Source organism: Talpa europaea (genome assembly GCF_964194135.1).
Source record: "Talpa europaea genome assembly, chromosome: 14".
Lineage (NCBI taxonomy): Eukaryota > Metazoa > Chordata > Mammalia > Eulipotyphla > Talpidae > Talpa > Talpa europaea.
Window position 1 is genome coordinate 45,014,864 of NC_140082.1, and position 14,466 is coordinate 45,029,329.

Below are 14,466 nucleotides of genomic sequence, written 5' to 3' on the forward strand. Positions count from 1 at the left end.
CTTAACCCGCGGCGGGCAGGTGGGCCTTAGCCAGAGGGGCGGGAGAAGGACTGGGACAGTCCCTTCTGGGAGTTGTAGTCCCAGCTCCGTCACCCTCGGCCCTCTTTCCGGGGCTGGGACTACAAATCCCAGCAAGCATTGCGTGGCGCAGGCTTTCCGGCCAGGCGTCTAACGTCCTCAGAATCGGAAGTTCGCGGCCGAAGTTGCGTGGAAATGGGCACTGGTGGGCGGACTGGGCTTCGGGCTAGCAAGGGAAACACGGATGAGGTGACAGCGACTCCTACTGCTGCGTCGGCATCCTGCCAGTACAGGTGCATCGAATGCAACCAAGAGGCGGAGGAATTGTACCGAGACTATAAACACGGCGTGCTGAAGATAACCATCTGCGTGAGTTTTCCATTGTGGGATGATCTTTGGGAGAAAATGGCTCGGGGGGCATGTGGGGACTGCGAGAAGGGATGCAATCTGTATCCGTTTTTTAGAGCGATAAAAATCAGCGAATGTCAGGGCCCGCTAATGCAGTCTTCCCTTCCATGCTTGACTCTCCTGGTCTGGGTCTGTCTGGTCGTTGCAGGAATACCGGTGACACCCAGCCTAAGCGAACAGATCCTAGGGCAGAGGTGGGGCTAGGTTTTGCAAAGAAATGTGAAGATCAGATTAGGTTGAAATTTGAGTTGATGCCATAGCTATTTCATGATTGTTATTGTCCTTTTGCTAGACAAATTGAACTCCTTATCACCCTCCCTTCTTGATCTTTCTCCATACATAGCACCTGTCGTCTAATATTCTTTGTAATTTGTTTATTATTTATGATCTGTCTCCTACCACTGGAATATAAGCTTCCCAAGGCCAGCGATTATTGCGTATTCATTAATGTAGCTTGACCCAATCAGAAAAGCGCCTGACACATAGTAGGTATCCAATAAATATATGTGGAATGAATGATCCACTTCTGGATTTTTAAGATAATCATATTCTTGGTCATCGTGAATATAAGCTTTTTGTCCAAAGAAAAGCTAGTATTTGTTTATCCATTTTAGTTAATCTGTAGTAATATAAAATAACCTTTTATTAATTTTTTTTTAATTTTTGGCATTAAGTTACCAAAATTGCCTTTCTAATTATCAGATGCTGATTTCTCTGTCCCTGTTCTGATAGAAAGACAGAATAATTATTGGCTCACTGTTTAGGTAAATAGCTACACCTTTTTTCTCTCATCCAGGAGAGATTTTAGATTTTGGACTATTGAATGGCTGTGCAGTTCTTTATGGATACACTGCTGTACAAAGTCATTCCCTGCTGAAATTATGTAATATCCTTGTTTTTGTTATGCTAATGCATAGTGATATGAATGATAGCATCACACAGAAAAAAAATCATTTAATTGATTCTAGGTTCTACAGTTAAACCATAAAATAGTTACTAAAAGGCTTTCTGAGTCCTGAGATTAAAAATTAAAAACCTTTTAGATTTTAAGCTATATTTTATGAAAAAAAAAATAACGAAAGTTCTAGGCGGTTACAACAGGTACCCCATACTTCCCTGCCATATTTGGAGTGAGCAGTATAAATAGCCTGGTCTCCTATCTGTATTTTCATCCTTAACAACTTTCCCTTTGCTCTTCCTCTTTTAGCCCCTGCCATTCCTCCCAGTTCCTTTTTCTGTGTTTCCCTGGTTCCCTCCATTGAATGGTAACATGCCCCTTGCTTTTAGTCACTATTCTTTAGCTTTGCACAATTTACTAATAATTATGCCTAAAGATATAGTATTTTTAATATTCTACACTGTCTGGTCTATTTTTAAGTGTTCACATACTTTATAAATTTAAAACAATACTCCTTAGAGATTTCTCTTAAGTTTCAGTTCTGTTCAGTACTATAGTATTCAGTTTCCTGTGCTGGATGGTAGGTGCAAAGTGAATAAGACACAGCCCTGCCCTAGAGCAGCTTAAAGTCTAGTGAGTTCATTTGTGGGATAGGTATTTGCTTATTGTAGAGCTAAAACAAAACAGATTTGAGTATGAGGCGTTGGAGGAGAGAGCCTAGTTCTGGAGATGACAAGAAGGCAGAAACACAAGAAGATTCATGAAAAAGTTGGTCAGGTCATTTTATAATCTGAAAGACATGTGATTCTTTATGGAATTGCAGAACATAGCAGCAGAAAGTATGTCAAATCCATGTTAAGATTGAGGTGGTAGGGCCTCCCCTGGTGGCACAGGGGTTAAAGTCTCAGTGCTATCAAGCTATCACCAGCTTCTGTGACATGAGTTCGATCCCTGGGCAGAGAGCTAACCCACATGGCGCAGCAGACCTCTCCTGTCTCACCCACGTGCTCCCCTCAACAGTGGATTTCAGTAGATCTGCCTGTTCTGCTCACCACTCTGTCTCTGGTAAATCCTCTCACCCCCACACATCTGACCCACAATCCAGTTCTTATATGCATAAATAATAAATCTTTAATAAAAAAAAAAAAGATTGAGGTAGGAGGAGCAGTATTGGAGTTCCCAAGGTATGAAGGTCTCTGTCCTATTAGGATTTCTTAAAGGACAGCTTTCTCTTTCAGGATATTGTAAATAGTAAGTAATATTGAATGTAACAATTTTACCCAAGAAGAAAATGTACCTACTGAATTTAGCTATCTCCCAATAAAATGCTTTACCATGTTTGTTTTGTGTTCTTATGGTTTTTCTCCTTACATTTAAGGTGAAAGGAACAGCAAACAATAGAGGCAGAATAAGATAAAATTGGCCTGTTATTAGGGAGGGAACCAAAAAACGTGAATGAATTGTCAATGGTTACACTATACTGAGAATGCTAAGAAGGGGAGAAGAGTCTAGTGCACAGCATCTCACCTGAATCCAGACGCTGCTGCTTCCATTTGGGTATAAGTCACCCTGTGCTCATTCCATTGGAGCACTAGTTAGTGCCATGTTGGTCTTCCCTTGCTAAACTGTAAGGTCCTTGAGGATAGAGATTTGTGTCACAAGATGAATAGCAAGCACCTTGGAAGTATCTGGTCCATAGAAATGGCTAAGTAAAGGTAACTTGTTACGAATGTAATAGCCACCCCAAAAACATTTGTTGGACAAGTGATTACATTCAGAATAGCTTAACTTCTGTGTCTCCTGCTGCTAGTTTCTGCCCACCTCCCCCTAAAAATTGTGCAAATCCCGTTTTAGACTTGCGATGCTGTCTGAAGATGGGTCTTAGAGACCTTCTAGAAGACAAAGAAAAAACCATTAAGCCCGTCAGTGGTTTCATTTTAAAGTGAAGTAACCTAATTGGTCTTATATGGGTAACACAGGCAGGTAATCTAGAATCTAAACAGCTCTTTCTCATGAATATAAAATCTCTGATTCTGTGATTTGTATTTAGACCTTGGCTTTGCTCAGGTAAAAAGCAGCAAAATTATTAAGCTTTCATACCTCAATTTTATTAGGTGGATTTAAATTTATTAAGCTTTCATACCTCAGTTTTATTAGGTGGATTTAAATTTGAGGTCTAGCACATCTGCCTTCATTGTTTTCACTTGATGGCTGGAAAAACACCCATTTCTTGCAATGACATGAAGTAGAAATACTCCTTGAATTGGAAGAAAATTAATTTTTCATTACACTTGGAGTTCAGAGTTAATATTCTTTAGCGAACTTCATTTTTCTTCTAGCACTTTGATGTAATTAAAGGGCCACTCTGTCATGTTTGCACATCCATCACTTTTTCTATTTTATCCTCTCAAAGTTTCAAAAAACTTTGAATTATAACCATTAGTTTATGCAGTAGATAGTAGCCTTGATGCAGTTCTGTAAGTGATGTTTCAAATGTTACATAGTTCTAATGAGACTGTCTTTATATACTTTATCAGCAATTTATATGTTCTGTTGGTTTTGGGATTTCATAGCATTGTAATAACATGCCCCCACCCAAAAACAAAAAAAGTTGCTGAGAACCTAGGGAGCTGAGCCTGTAGGTCACCCCAAAATGGTAACCTAGAACCAGGTGGCACAACCCAGTTCCTTACACACAGTCCAGCATTTGCCAGTGTCTTTTGTACCAGAGAAAGACCATTTTTCTTACATAGTTCTTATTTTGGAGGGAAAAACAGGCTTCTGTTAGTATCTCCACCCCACAGTTGTTGGCAGTGTGCCACACCTGCTTGTAACTCTCAGAATCTCTTGGTGCAGACTGACTCTTCTGAATCCTTTTCTCCAAAACATTAGATAACAGTTATTTCATGCACTATAGAAGTAGGGCCATGGAACCAACAGGCAACAATTTATCAGTGAAAGTACATTATAAAATTGTCTTCCAACAATTCCTACAAATTGAAAACAGAATTTTCTGGGATACTTTACTGCCTAAAATAAGTCTTTAAATCAAATTAAATATGAGATCACAAGATTTTAAGTTTACAAAGTTGTATTAGTCATTTCTGAAGTCAAGTCTTACAGAGATGGACATTTTGTATCTGAATAGAAGATTATTTAAATGTCGAAACAGTCTTACTGCTAAAAAAGATTTCAGTTGCTTGTTCTAATATTATCTTGCTTTATTTCAGAAATCATGCCAGAAACCTGTAGATAAGTATATCGAGTATGATCCTGTCATTATCTTGATTAATGCTATTCTGTGTAAAGCCCAGGCCTACAGGCATATTCTTTTCAATACCAAAATAAATGTAAGTTGTGGTAATTATTTTATTTTCTAATTTTACTTGATGTTTTTGTATATGAAAGAATAATACTTTGGAACAAAATTAAGGAACATCATTATTAAAAAATTTTAATGAGTGGGTTTTTTCTCAATAATTTCTAGAGGTTTCTAGAAATAGCTGACTTTGGTTTTTAAAAAGGTGCACAATATTTAGTAAATATTTAAGAATGTGCTGGAAACTGTAAGCCATAATCTGGATCACCTTTTAACATGTCTTCTTTTAAAGCAGACATCAATTATTTTGAACAAAATAAAATTAAATATATACATGTGCACAGAAAGTATATCTAAAAGCAAATATTAAAAGAGAATATTTTAAAACATAATTTTTGTATTTTATACTGTGCTGTTGAGGGAATGCAGGAGGAGAATAACAACATTTTTTTAATTTTATTATGTATTTATTTTTTAAGATTTATTTATTTATTTATACAAGCACTAGGTACAGTCAGAAGCGCAGGAGGGTGAGAGAATTCACCAGTCAGAGCAGGGAACAGAACAGGCAGAGTGACGATGTACACAGCTGAGGCAGCAGCGGGCGCAGCAGGAGAGATCTGCATGCCATGTGGGACCCTCACTGGTGGCCGGGATCAAACCGGTGCTGCAGAGGCTGCGGGCAGCTTCGCAGCCCAGCACTCAACCGCTGCGCCACCAGGGGAGGCCCAAGAATAACAAAAACGTTCTAGGGCCTCCCTGTTGGCGCAGGAGGTTGTCTCAGCACTATGCAGCTATCCACAGCCACCGCAGCATGAGTTTGATCCCAGGCCAGGGAGGTGACCCACATGGCACAGCAGACCTCTCCTGTCTTGCCTGCTGCAATGTATTTCAGTTGATCTACCGGTCTACCTGTTCACCCTACTCTATCTCTGGTGAATCCTCTCACCTCCCCCCCCCATACCGCTGGCCTGCACCCCAGCTCTTGTATGCATACATAAATAAATAAATAATCTTTTAAAAAAAAGTTCTAATGAAGTTGGCTTTTTCAAGATACACATTTATTTAGCATATTGAATTGTGAACTTTTGACCCAAGTAATTTGAAAATCAGATAAACAATGGTTACTTTTATAATATATGTTCCAAATACCCGCAACATGTATATAAAAAAACTTTTTTGTTGTTTATCTAAAATTCATATTTAACTGAGTATTATTGGTTTGGTTGGGGCTAGTATTCTTTGCTAAATTTGGCAACCTTAAATTTGGACTAATATGGACAATAACAGTACAGTTTATTTATCCCTGAGCTCCCCATACCCAAGGTAAATAATTTAGGTAGATTATAATTACTAGAGCACTGATTCTCAAACTTTGATACACATTAGAATTTCCTGGTGGGGAGGGAGAGGACAGTGGTTAAATCTTCCAAGCCCAGGCCTGACCCAGAACTAGTAAAATCAGAATCACTGGGGATGGAATTCAGGCATCTATATTTCTTAAAACTCCCCAAGTGATTCCATAGTGCAGCCCTGAGAACCAGTGTACTACCTGAAGGGCCTCAGCAGCTGATGCCCTTACCTGTCCCCGGACTACCTTGTGCTTGCACACACTTTATGTTGACAAAGGTCAGCCTATAGGAAAAATAAATAGAAAAATGTCAAATCATGTTCCCTGGTCTCCTCTCTCTTTGCCACAATTTCATACCTTTTAGAATTTCAGCTTACCACCATTCAACTGCAGTATGTTAGCTAATATTCATCCAGCCTAGAAGCTTTTAAAATTTCAACTAGTTCAAAGACTAATAGTTTCTTAGGGTAAATCTGTTCTTATTGTTGCTTTCACCCATCCATGAATCACAAAAGTTCTTGATTTTTGTGTATAGGACTGGGATTGAAAATAGCAAGAAAAGTGACTTACTGTTTAAAAAAGTGATTCTTAACAAGGGATATGCATTAGAATCCTCCTTCCCCCAGGACTGTTCCAAATTAGGTGTAGCTAGGATTTACTTCCAAAGATTTTGTGTCACTATTAAGGCCTAGACATTTGTATTTTGAAAAATCCTCCCCATGTGATAGTTCTAGTGGACATTGCACAGAAAAAGAAGCACTGGTTTGCAAACTCAGTGTGATTATAGGTTTAACTGGGAAGTTATGAATTTGAAAAATTACTGGATGGGACATTTTTTAAGACCATAAACAAGTAGCTATGCCTGTGCCAGTGGGTATTAAGTACAATTAAGTGTTTCTTATCTAACTGAATGGCGATGTCTTTTGACCACCAGATGCATGGAAAACTCTGCATATTTTGTTTGCTTTGTGAGGCATACCTGAGATGGTGGCAGCTTCAAGATTCAAACCAGAACAGTGACCCCGACGACTTTATCAGATACGCTAAGGAGTGGGATTTCTATAAAATGTTTGCAATTGTTTCTCTAGGTAGGAACAAGCCATACTTTCAATTAGTTAACTCACATTTACTACTCTGATTAAAAGTAACATGCGTAGTCTTAATCATTGGTAAGACTGAGTTTTGATAAGACTTAATCATTGGTAAGTTGAATTTTTAACTCGACCACTGACCTGCTAGGTGAGCATGTCTAAATTATCTACTTTCTTACTTTTTAATTTATCACACAGATAGTGTGGAAATAATTATGCTTACCAGATTAGAGTTTCATAAAATATTTTAAAACATAGCATTGTTGATAAAATTTTTTAAGTTCTCATCCAAGTGGAAGATTATCTAGGTACCCTCTTTATTAAAAGAGATTTATTGTCAGATTATCCAATGTACTGTACTGCTTGCACTGTATTAATGCACTGTATTCAGAGAAAACTTATTATTGGTTGGACACCATGCAGGGGCACTGGCTACTCCCTAGAATTCCTTAAGTTCAAAAAATGGCTTTTGTTGAGAATTTGAATTTGTGACATAGGTCAAAATTATGTTGAATTAATTTCTATGAATAGTGTATTACTTACTGGTTTTTTTCATGCTGGCTCTGCTTCTAAAATTCTTTGATTATAGTGAAACATTATTTTAGTGACATTATGTCTCCAGCCCACTCTAACACCAAGTTTCTGGACCGTTCATCCTCTAGACCTCTTTTCTTCTGCCCTTACTCCTTAGATCCTCTCATCTAGTCTCAATGTTTTAAAATTCATCTATATGTTGCGAATTCCCAAATGTACATAATAATATTAAAACATCCTTGAATAGATCACCTCATTGAAGAACTAGAATGTAGTATAATTTTAAGCTTTAAAACAAAGCCTCTTAAAATTTCTGAAGATGATCTGCTTTATGTCCATAATTTTTAATATTAAAAGATACAAGCTTGTGTTCAAATTGTTTGGCATTCCTGTAGTGCCTACTCTATAGTGGATATTTTAATAATCAAAAATATTTTTCTACTATTATTTTTTGTGTTTTAATATAATAATTAAGTTAATTATTAGGTTATAAAACCCTAAAATAACTTATCTAGAATAACTTACCTAACTATAGCGTGTTACAATTTAAACACTTGCTTTTACAGTATTATCGACATAATGTTCACAACTATGCTCTTTGTTAGTTAAGTTAGGGGTTCCCCCCTATCTACAGCTGTTGAAACAAGTAGGGAGGACAAATCATTTTTGCAAAGTCCCACAAGACTGTTAGTGTCAGCACTGAGCCAAGGCTTGTCTCTTGGTTGCCTGTCGCTTATTTTCTCCACTGCAGCACTTTAGACTAGAAGGCAGCTCCTACTGAGTTCACCTGACCAAAGAAAACCTGTAGAAGGGGCCAAACATGTGCTTTGTGGACAGTTTTGCAAAATCTGAGGGCTGGTGTACTTTCATGACTCTCCCAGGTTATAAGATGGGAAGATGTAGAGGTTATCCCGTGTCCCTCTATCCAGTGCAGGAAATCTTCGCTCTAAATTCCTGTAAGAGTAGCTCCTGGGACCAGAGACAACTCACCACAGTTTTTACTTCTACTACTGGCTTATCCAAAACCCAAGTTGTAAGATCTGCCTATTTGAGCAGATACTTGCAGTTGATAAGTCCGTCAGTTATTTTGAAGAGAGATAATGTATGTTTCCTGAATAATGTATCAACTTTCATGCAGGTTAACCACCCTAAATTATTTTTACAGATCCTAATCACCTATATTTGGAAATCTAGTCAGGTTAGATTATCTATCCAAGTCTCAGCTCTATCAAGCTATGCCAGCCACCACAGCATGCATTCCATCCCTGGCCAGGGAGCTACCCACATGACACAGTAGACCTTTCCTTTCTCACCTGCTGCTCCTCTCAGCAGTGTATGTCAGTCAGTCTGCCTGTTCTGCTCCCCACTCTGTCTCTGGTGAATCCTCTTACTCCCGCACCTCTGACCTGTACCCCAGTTCTTGTATGCATAAATAAATAAAATAATTCTAAAAAGAATAAAGGAAGTTTTTAATGTAGGTAAGAACATTCAAAAGCTTCTGTATAATAGACACTCGGTACATAGTAGAAAAATGAACAAAGTAAAACATCTTCATGTGTAATTCTTTGGATGAATCCCTTCTTTTTTTTTTTATTTAATTTATTTTATACAAGCACTGGGGTATAGTCAGAAGCGCGGGAGGGTGAGAGAATTCACCAGAGCTAGAGCGGGGAGCAGAGCAGGCAGAAGGACCGAAGCACACTGCCGAGAGGAGCAGCAGGCGGTAGGAGAGGTCTGCGTGCTATGTGGGACCCTCCACCATTGGCCGGGGATCGAACCGGCACTGCAGAGGCTGCGGGTAGCTTTGCAACCCAGCACTCAACCGCTGCACCACCGGGGAGGCCCTGCATCCCTTCTTTCTCTCAGAAAAACCTCCAATCTCCCGTTTTATTTTTGCCACAAGATCTCTAGAATCTTACCTCCTAGAAGGAACATTAGAATGTTGATAATTATAATTCTAATGGAGTTTTTCTTCACTGGATGATAAAATATTTCATCAAAAATATTTCTGTTTCTGCAGCTGTAGTTAGGTGGAACCCATTCCTTAACCTAATAACTTCTGAAATCATACCAGCAGAAATTGACACAAAGGCAGGGGCTTATTTTTTTTTTCTTAAAAAGAAAAAAGGAAAATTCAATCTTCATAAAGCATTTCTTGTGAGTCAGTTGATAAATTATATTTTGGAATTGTGGTTTTTTGTTTTTAAGGGACTATGGTTTGGATAGGAACATTCATATTTTTATTTTCCATTTCCTTCTTAGAACAAACTGCCTTTTTTATTGGCATTTTTACTTTCCTGTGGGTTGAACGATCCTTTACAGCGAAAAAAAAATCCGACTTCCTTTTGCTGTTGAAAGCCTTGTTATTATCTAGCTACGGAAAACTCTTGCTGATTCCAGCTGTCATTTGGGAACACGACTACACACCCCTGTGCCTCAGACTCATTAAATTATTTGTCCTCACGTCAAATTTTCAGGCAATTCGAGGTATGTTTGTGTTTTATTCTGTCCTCTCAGCTTTCAACCTAAAATACCTAAACCCTTGTGTTGGTTTTTATATAAACTGTCAAACACTGATATTCTTCATAGAATACTAAAAAGACTTAACATTTCTATAGTGCCTTATACATAGTACACATTTAGTACTTGTTCCATTCATCCAAATGGTACTTTTTACTTTTGAAAGTGCTTGTATATGCTTGGTGTCTGTCCTGTGGGATGAGGAGGGTAGTCATCTTACCTCCATTTTACCAATGAGCTCATGGTGACTTGTCCATGGTTACATGGCTAGCCACTTGTCAAGTCAGAATAGGATGCCAGGTGTCTGCCCCTGGCTCCAGGCAGCCCCCACTGTACCAGGAAAGTGTACAACCCATCCTGTGTGTCCTCATTTTCCCCAAACATTGTAAGAAGTACAATTTTAAAAGAACCTATTGTCTAATACTTTTTTGTCATTGAGTAGAAATTTTTCTTCTCTTTATAACCTTAGGACCTATTCTTGTTTTCCCTTTTAATGTTCATGGGACTCTTTTTCAATTTGAGGAGAAGTTGATGTTTTTGTTATAAGCAGATGCTTTGATTCACTGAAGATTAGCAGATGGAAAGTAGGAAATTATTAAGACAGACTTTTCTGAAAACAATTTCATGGAACAATCTCATTCATACTACTACATAATTTACATCATTTAATTAAACTCTTAAGAACTTACTAGTTCCCTTTTCTTTTCCAGTGACCCTAAACATCAGCCGAAAGCTCTCCTTTTTGGCCATCTTATGCGGCTTACTGCTGGAAAGCACCATGGTCTACTTCTTCCAGAGGATAGAATGGGATGTTGGAAGTGACTGTGGCATCTATAAATCTCAAGACTTTTGAAGAGGTACAAAAGCATCTCAGTGCCCATGCATTTAGACAAAGTGTCCTCAAATTGGACAGATGTCATGGTAAAACAAATAGGAGCTATCCATACCCATTACCTGACATCTCATTGCTTCTAGGTCACTTCCATCTCCCTCAAGGACATGTCTCCCGGGACCCTTCACTTTAATTCTTTTGTCATCCACATGTGAGCAACATCAATGTTTTTGTTGCTTGTCTCATAGTTTCCCTAACACCTCCTTACCAACTCACTCCTACTGAAGTCTGTCCCACTAACAATTGTCTCCTACTCTTTTCAACCATTCTCCCCCCTCCCTTCCACCATCCCTGCTTTTATTGATTTTTTTAGCTCTAGTTCCTTGCCTCTTAAGTTTTCTCACGCCACTCTTCTAAACACACTTGGAAGCTGTAGGCAGCTGTTACTCTTCATCAGTCCTTTGACATCCATCAGCTTCCTCCTTACCTACCAGACATGCCTCATTAGATCTGTTTGGTGAGCCTCACCATCTGTGTCCTCCATCAAGCATGGCAAGCGTTGCTGGTGCGGGCCATCCTGCATTTGCACAAAACCACCACTGAACCTCTGTGTTCCTTCTGTCTGCCATGACCTCTTCCATCAAATCATCGTAAAGCTGCTATTCTGCAGTCTTCATGCTCCTTACTCCCATGTCTGCTCTCACTTAGCTAAGAATTAAGACTTAAAATTCTTTGATCTTCCTCCCTTTTCATTTCAGAACACCTATGATCATCTGTCTTCTTTCCCCTCTCCTCCCTACTATCTCAGAGTTGTGTTCAGTTTCCTTTCTGGAACAGTTTCCAAACTGTAAATGTCCTCCCTCTGGTTACAGTCAGTTTCTGAATCGCAGCCCATCTCTCCCTGCAGCCTATATTAGGATGTAGGATCCTGGAGCCAACTCTGGAAGGCTCAGCTGGGGTGTGAGTGGATGTAGGTGGTGAGGAAAACACAGAGAAGGAAACAGGCTTGTCTGAGCACATGAGGGAAAGCTGAGGTGTAGTCCTGGCCACTGCTTCCTCACTTATACATACTTCTTATTGATGGCACCTCTAAACCTTCTCTACCTCTCTTCAGCCTCCCTTCCCACTCAGTTAAGCCTGTTCCTTTCCAGGTTCAAAGACACTGTCTCTTCTTTATCCTGTCTCCTCTAGAGTATCTCTTCCCCTGTGCCATCATACACGCTCAGCTCTTTATTCTAGAACAGTTGACCTTGGCCTATTTCCCCAAGACTTTTTCTTTTTGTAAAACATAATCTCTCATAGTTTTTTGAATCTGCACTCTTAAAAAAAATCAAGAGAACAGCCATTTGCCAAAGTCTCAGAGCCCTCTATCTCCCTATCTCTGCTCCTTTCCCCAACTTGATCGCTCAGATCCCCACTTCTGAAACACACCACCTATTACCTGTCTGCTGGGTCTTTCTTCACTGATTTCTCCATCTGTTCCAGGGATCATCCTCAACCCTCTTCCTTCTCTTGCTGCATAAACATTCAGGTGCAGCAGTGCCACCACTGGGACTGCTCTCTCATGACTTGTTCCTTCCAGATCCCATAGCTCCAGCTCTTGCCCCGCTGGTCCCATGTGCCCTTCCACTACCCTGCAGCACCTTGGAAACTGAACTCACTATCATCCCCCGCTACCCACCCAAACAGAAACCCCTTCTGTCACCTTTCTCTGGAAAGTCCCCACTCATCTTCTCACTCAGACCCCAGCTCAGCTTTCGTTGTCCCCTGCCTAAATGCTTATAATAACTCCCCACCAGCCTACAGCCCATGTTGCCCTGTAGATCTTCATAAAGTGCCATTTCTGATGTCCCTTCCGATTTTTCACTGTTATTGCTGACACAGTAGTTTCTAGTCTCTTCCTGGGAACATCCTTTAACTGTCCATAAGAGTTTATGTGGTCCTCTGTCTTGTGGCCCTAGTTTTTTCCTCATAGGCATGTTCCTACCCACATTCTTAACTATAACCCTCTCCTCATCTCATGTTTTATGCTCTCCCCAGCCTGGAGCTTCCTTACCCTCCCCCTCTTAAATAGACACACTCACCTTTCCTCCTCCATGGAATGAAGACTTTCCAAAAACTTGTCTGTAGTGTTCACTACTTCTGTTGACCTCCCAGTGCCAGCTCAGCCACAGAAGTCATGTGTCTAGGACCTTCCAGACAGTCCTGTGCCAGATACTTTGCCCCATCTTCAGAAGTGCTTCTATGGTCAGGCTCTCCCTTAATCATTTCTGATTGCGAAAACAAAGTCATCTATCGAGCAGCCATTTGAAAACCATTCTCCTCCTTCATTTTATCTCATAGTTTTATGCTTGTCTGTGTCTTATATTAACATCCCCTTGTGCTTCAAATGCCTGACTCTCCCAATCTGGTCAAAAGTTTGCTGCCAAGAGAAACCAGGCCTGAGACTACTCTGTGTCTTCCATCATACGGGGCCTGCCCTAATAAGTGTGTGTTGATTTGATTCTCAGCACAATGTGCCATTCTAATGTGCCATATCTTTTATTGTCCACAGTTTTATTCTTTACTACCTGTGGCATGACCAGCTGTACCCAAAAAAGAGAAGACAAAATATAAACCAAGTTCCTCATTGCTGTTGAGCAGAATGAAGCAAAGATTTGGATACTCTTCCTGAAAAAGAAAGCAGTGGTTATGGCATTGGAAACCCCAACCTACCACTCCTGCCCACCCATTCCCTCACGCCCATGCAAGAAACAACGATACCATATACAGGTACACACATTCACATACAGAAACACTTGCACAAACACAGGGAATGTTGCTCAAACACAGGGAGTGGTATATGCCACAAGTGAATATTTATATATTAGCAACTTCAGTCATTTGAATTGAAAGAGGAACATGAATTTAGATTCACACATAATAAAGATGTGTTTTATTCCTTTGACCTTTGTATAGCTTTTAATTTAAATGTTAAGTTATTGACTTCAAATAATGTATTTTAAATAATATGTTGTTTTCCTACAACAATTGGAACACTTTTCTCTTAGTAAAGTCAAAATAATCTCAGCTTTTATAAACTTTCAATTCAGTATCTTCCCTCTGTTACAGCTATTCTTTAAAATAGGCTGATCTGAGGCCTCCCGGGTGGTGCAGCGGTTGAGCGCTGGGTTGCAAAGCTACCTGCAGCCTCTGCAGAGCCTGTTTGATCCCCGGCTGCTCCCCGGCCACCAGAGGAGGGTCCCACATGGCGCGCAGACCTCTCCTGCCGCCTGCTGCTCCCCTCAGCAGTGTACTTCGGTCCTTCTGCCTCCTCTGCTCCCCGCTCTGGTTCTGGTGAATCCTCTCACCCTCCTGCGCTTCTGACTGTACCCAGTGCTTGTATAAATAAATAAATAAATAAATCTTTTTAAATAAAATAAGCTGATCCAAAAATAACTAAAAGCCACTAAATTGTTCCCTTACAGGAGTGAATTGTTACTCCATAAAGCCTTT

At 39.8% G+C, this 14,466-nt stretch overlaps 1 protein-coding gene across 1 annotated transcript; it reads left to right on the top strand.

Annotated features, from left to right (window-relative positions):
• Positions 1 to 186: 186 nt before the first annotated feature.
• ARV1 (ARV1 homolog, fatty acid homeostasis modulator) lies at positions 187 to 10,992 on the top strand (the record flags this gene model as incomplete). The annotated part of the gene is made up of 5 exons (XM_084253039.1): positions 187 to 387; positions 4,555 to 4,674; positions 6,929 to 7,082; positions 9,882 to 10,106; positions 10,850 to 10,992. Exons 1-5 carry the CDS (start codon positions 214 to 216, stop codon positions 10,990 to 10,992), a joined length of 816 nt encoding a protein of 271 aa, XP_084109165.1. The 5' UTR covers positions 187 to 213.
• Positions 10,993 to 14,466: the final 3,474 nt, after the last annotated feature.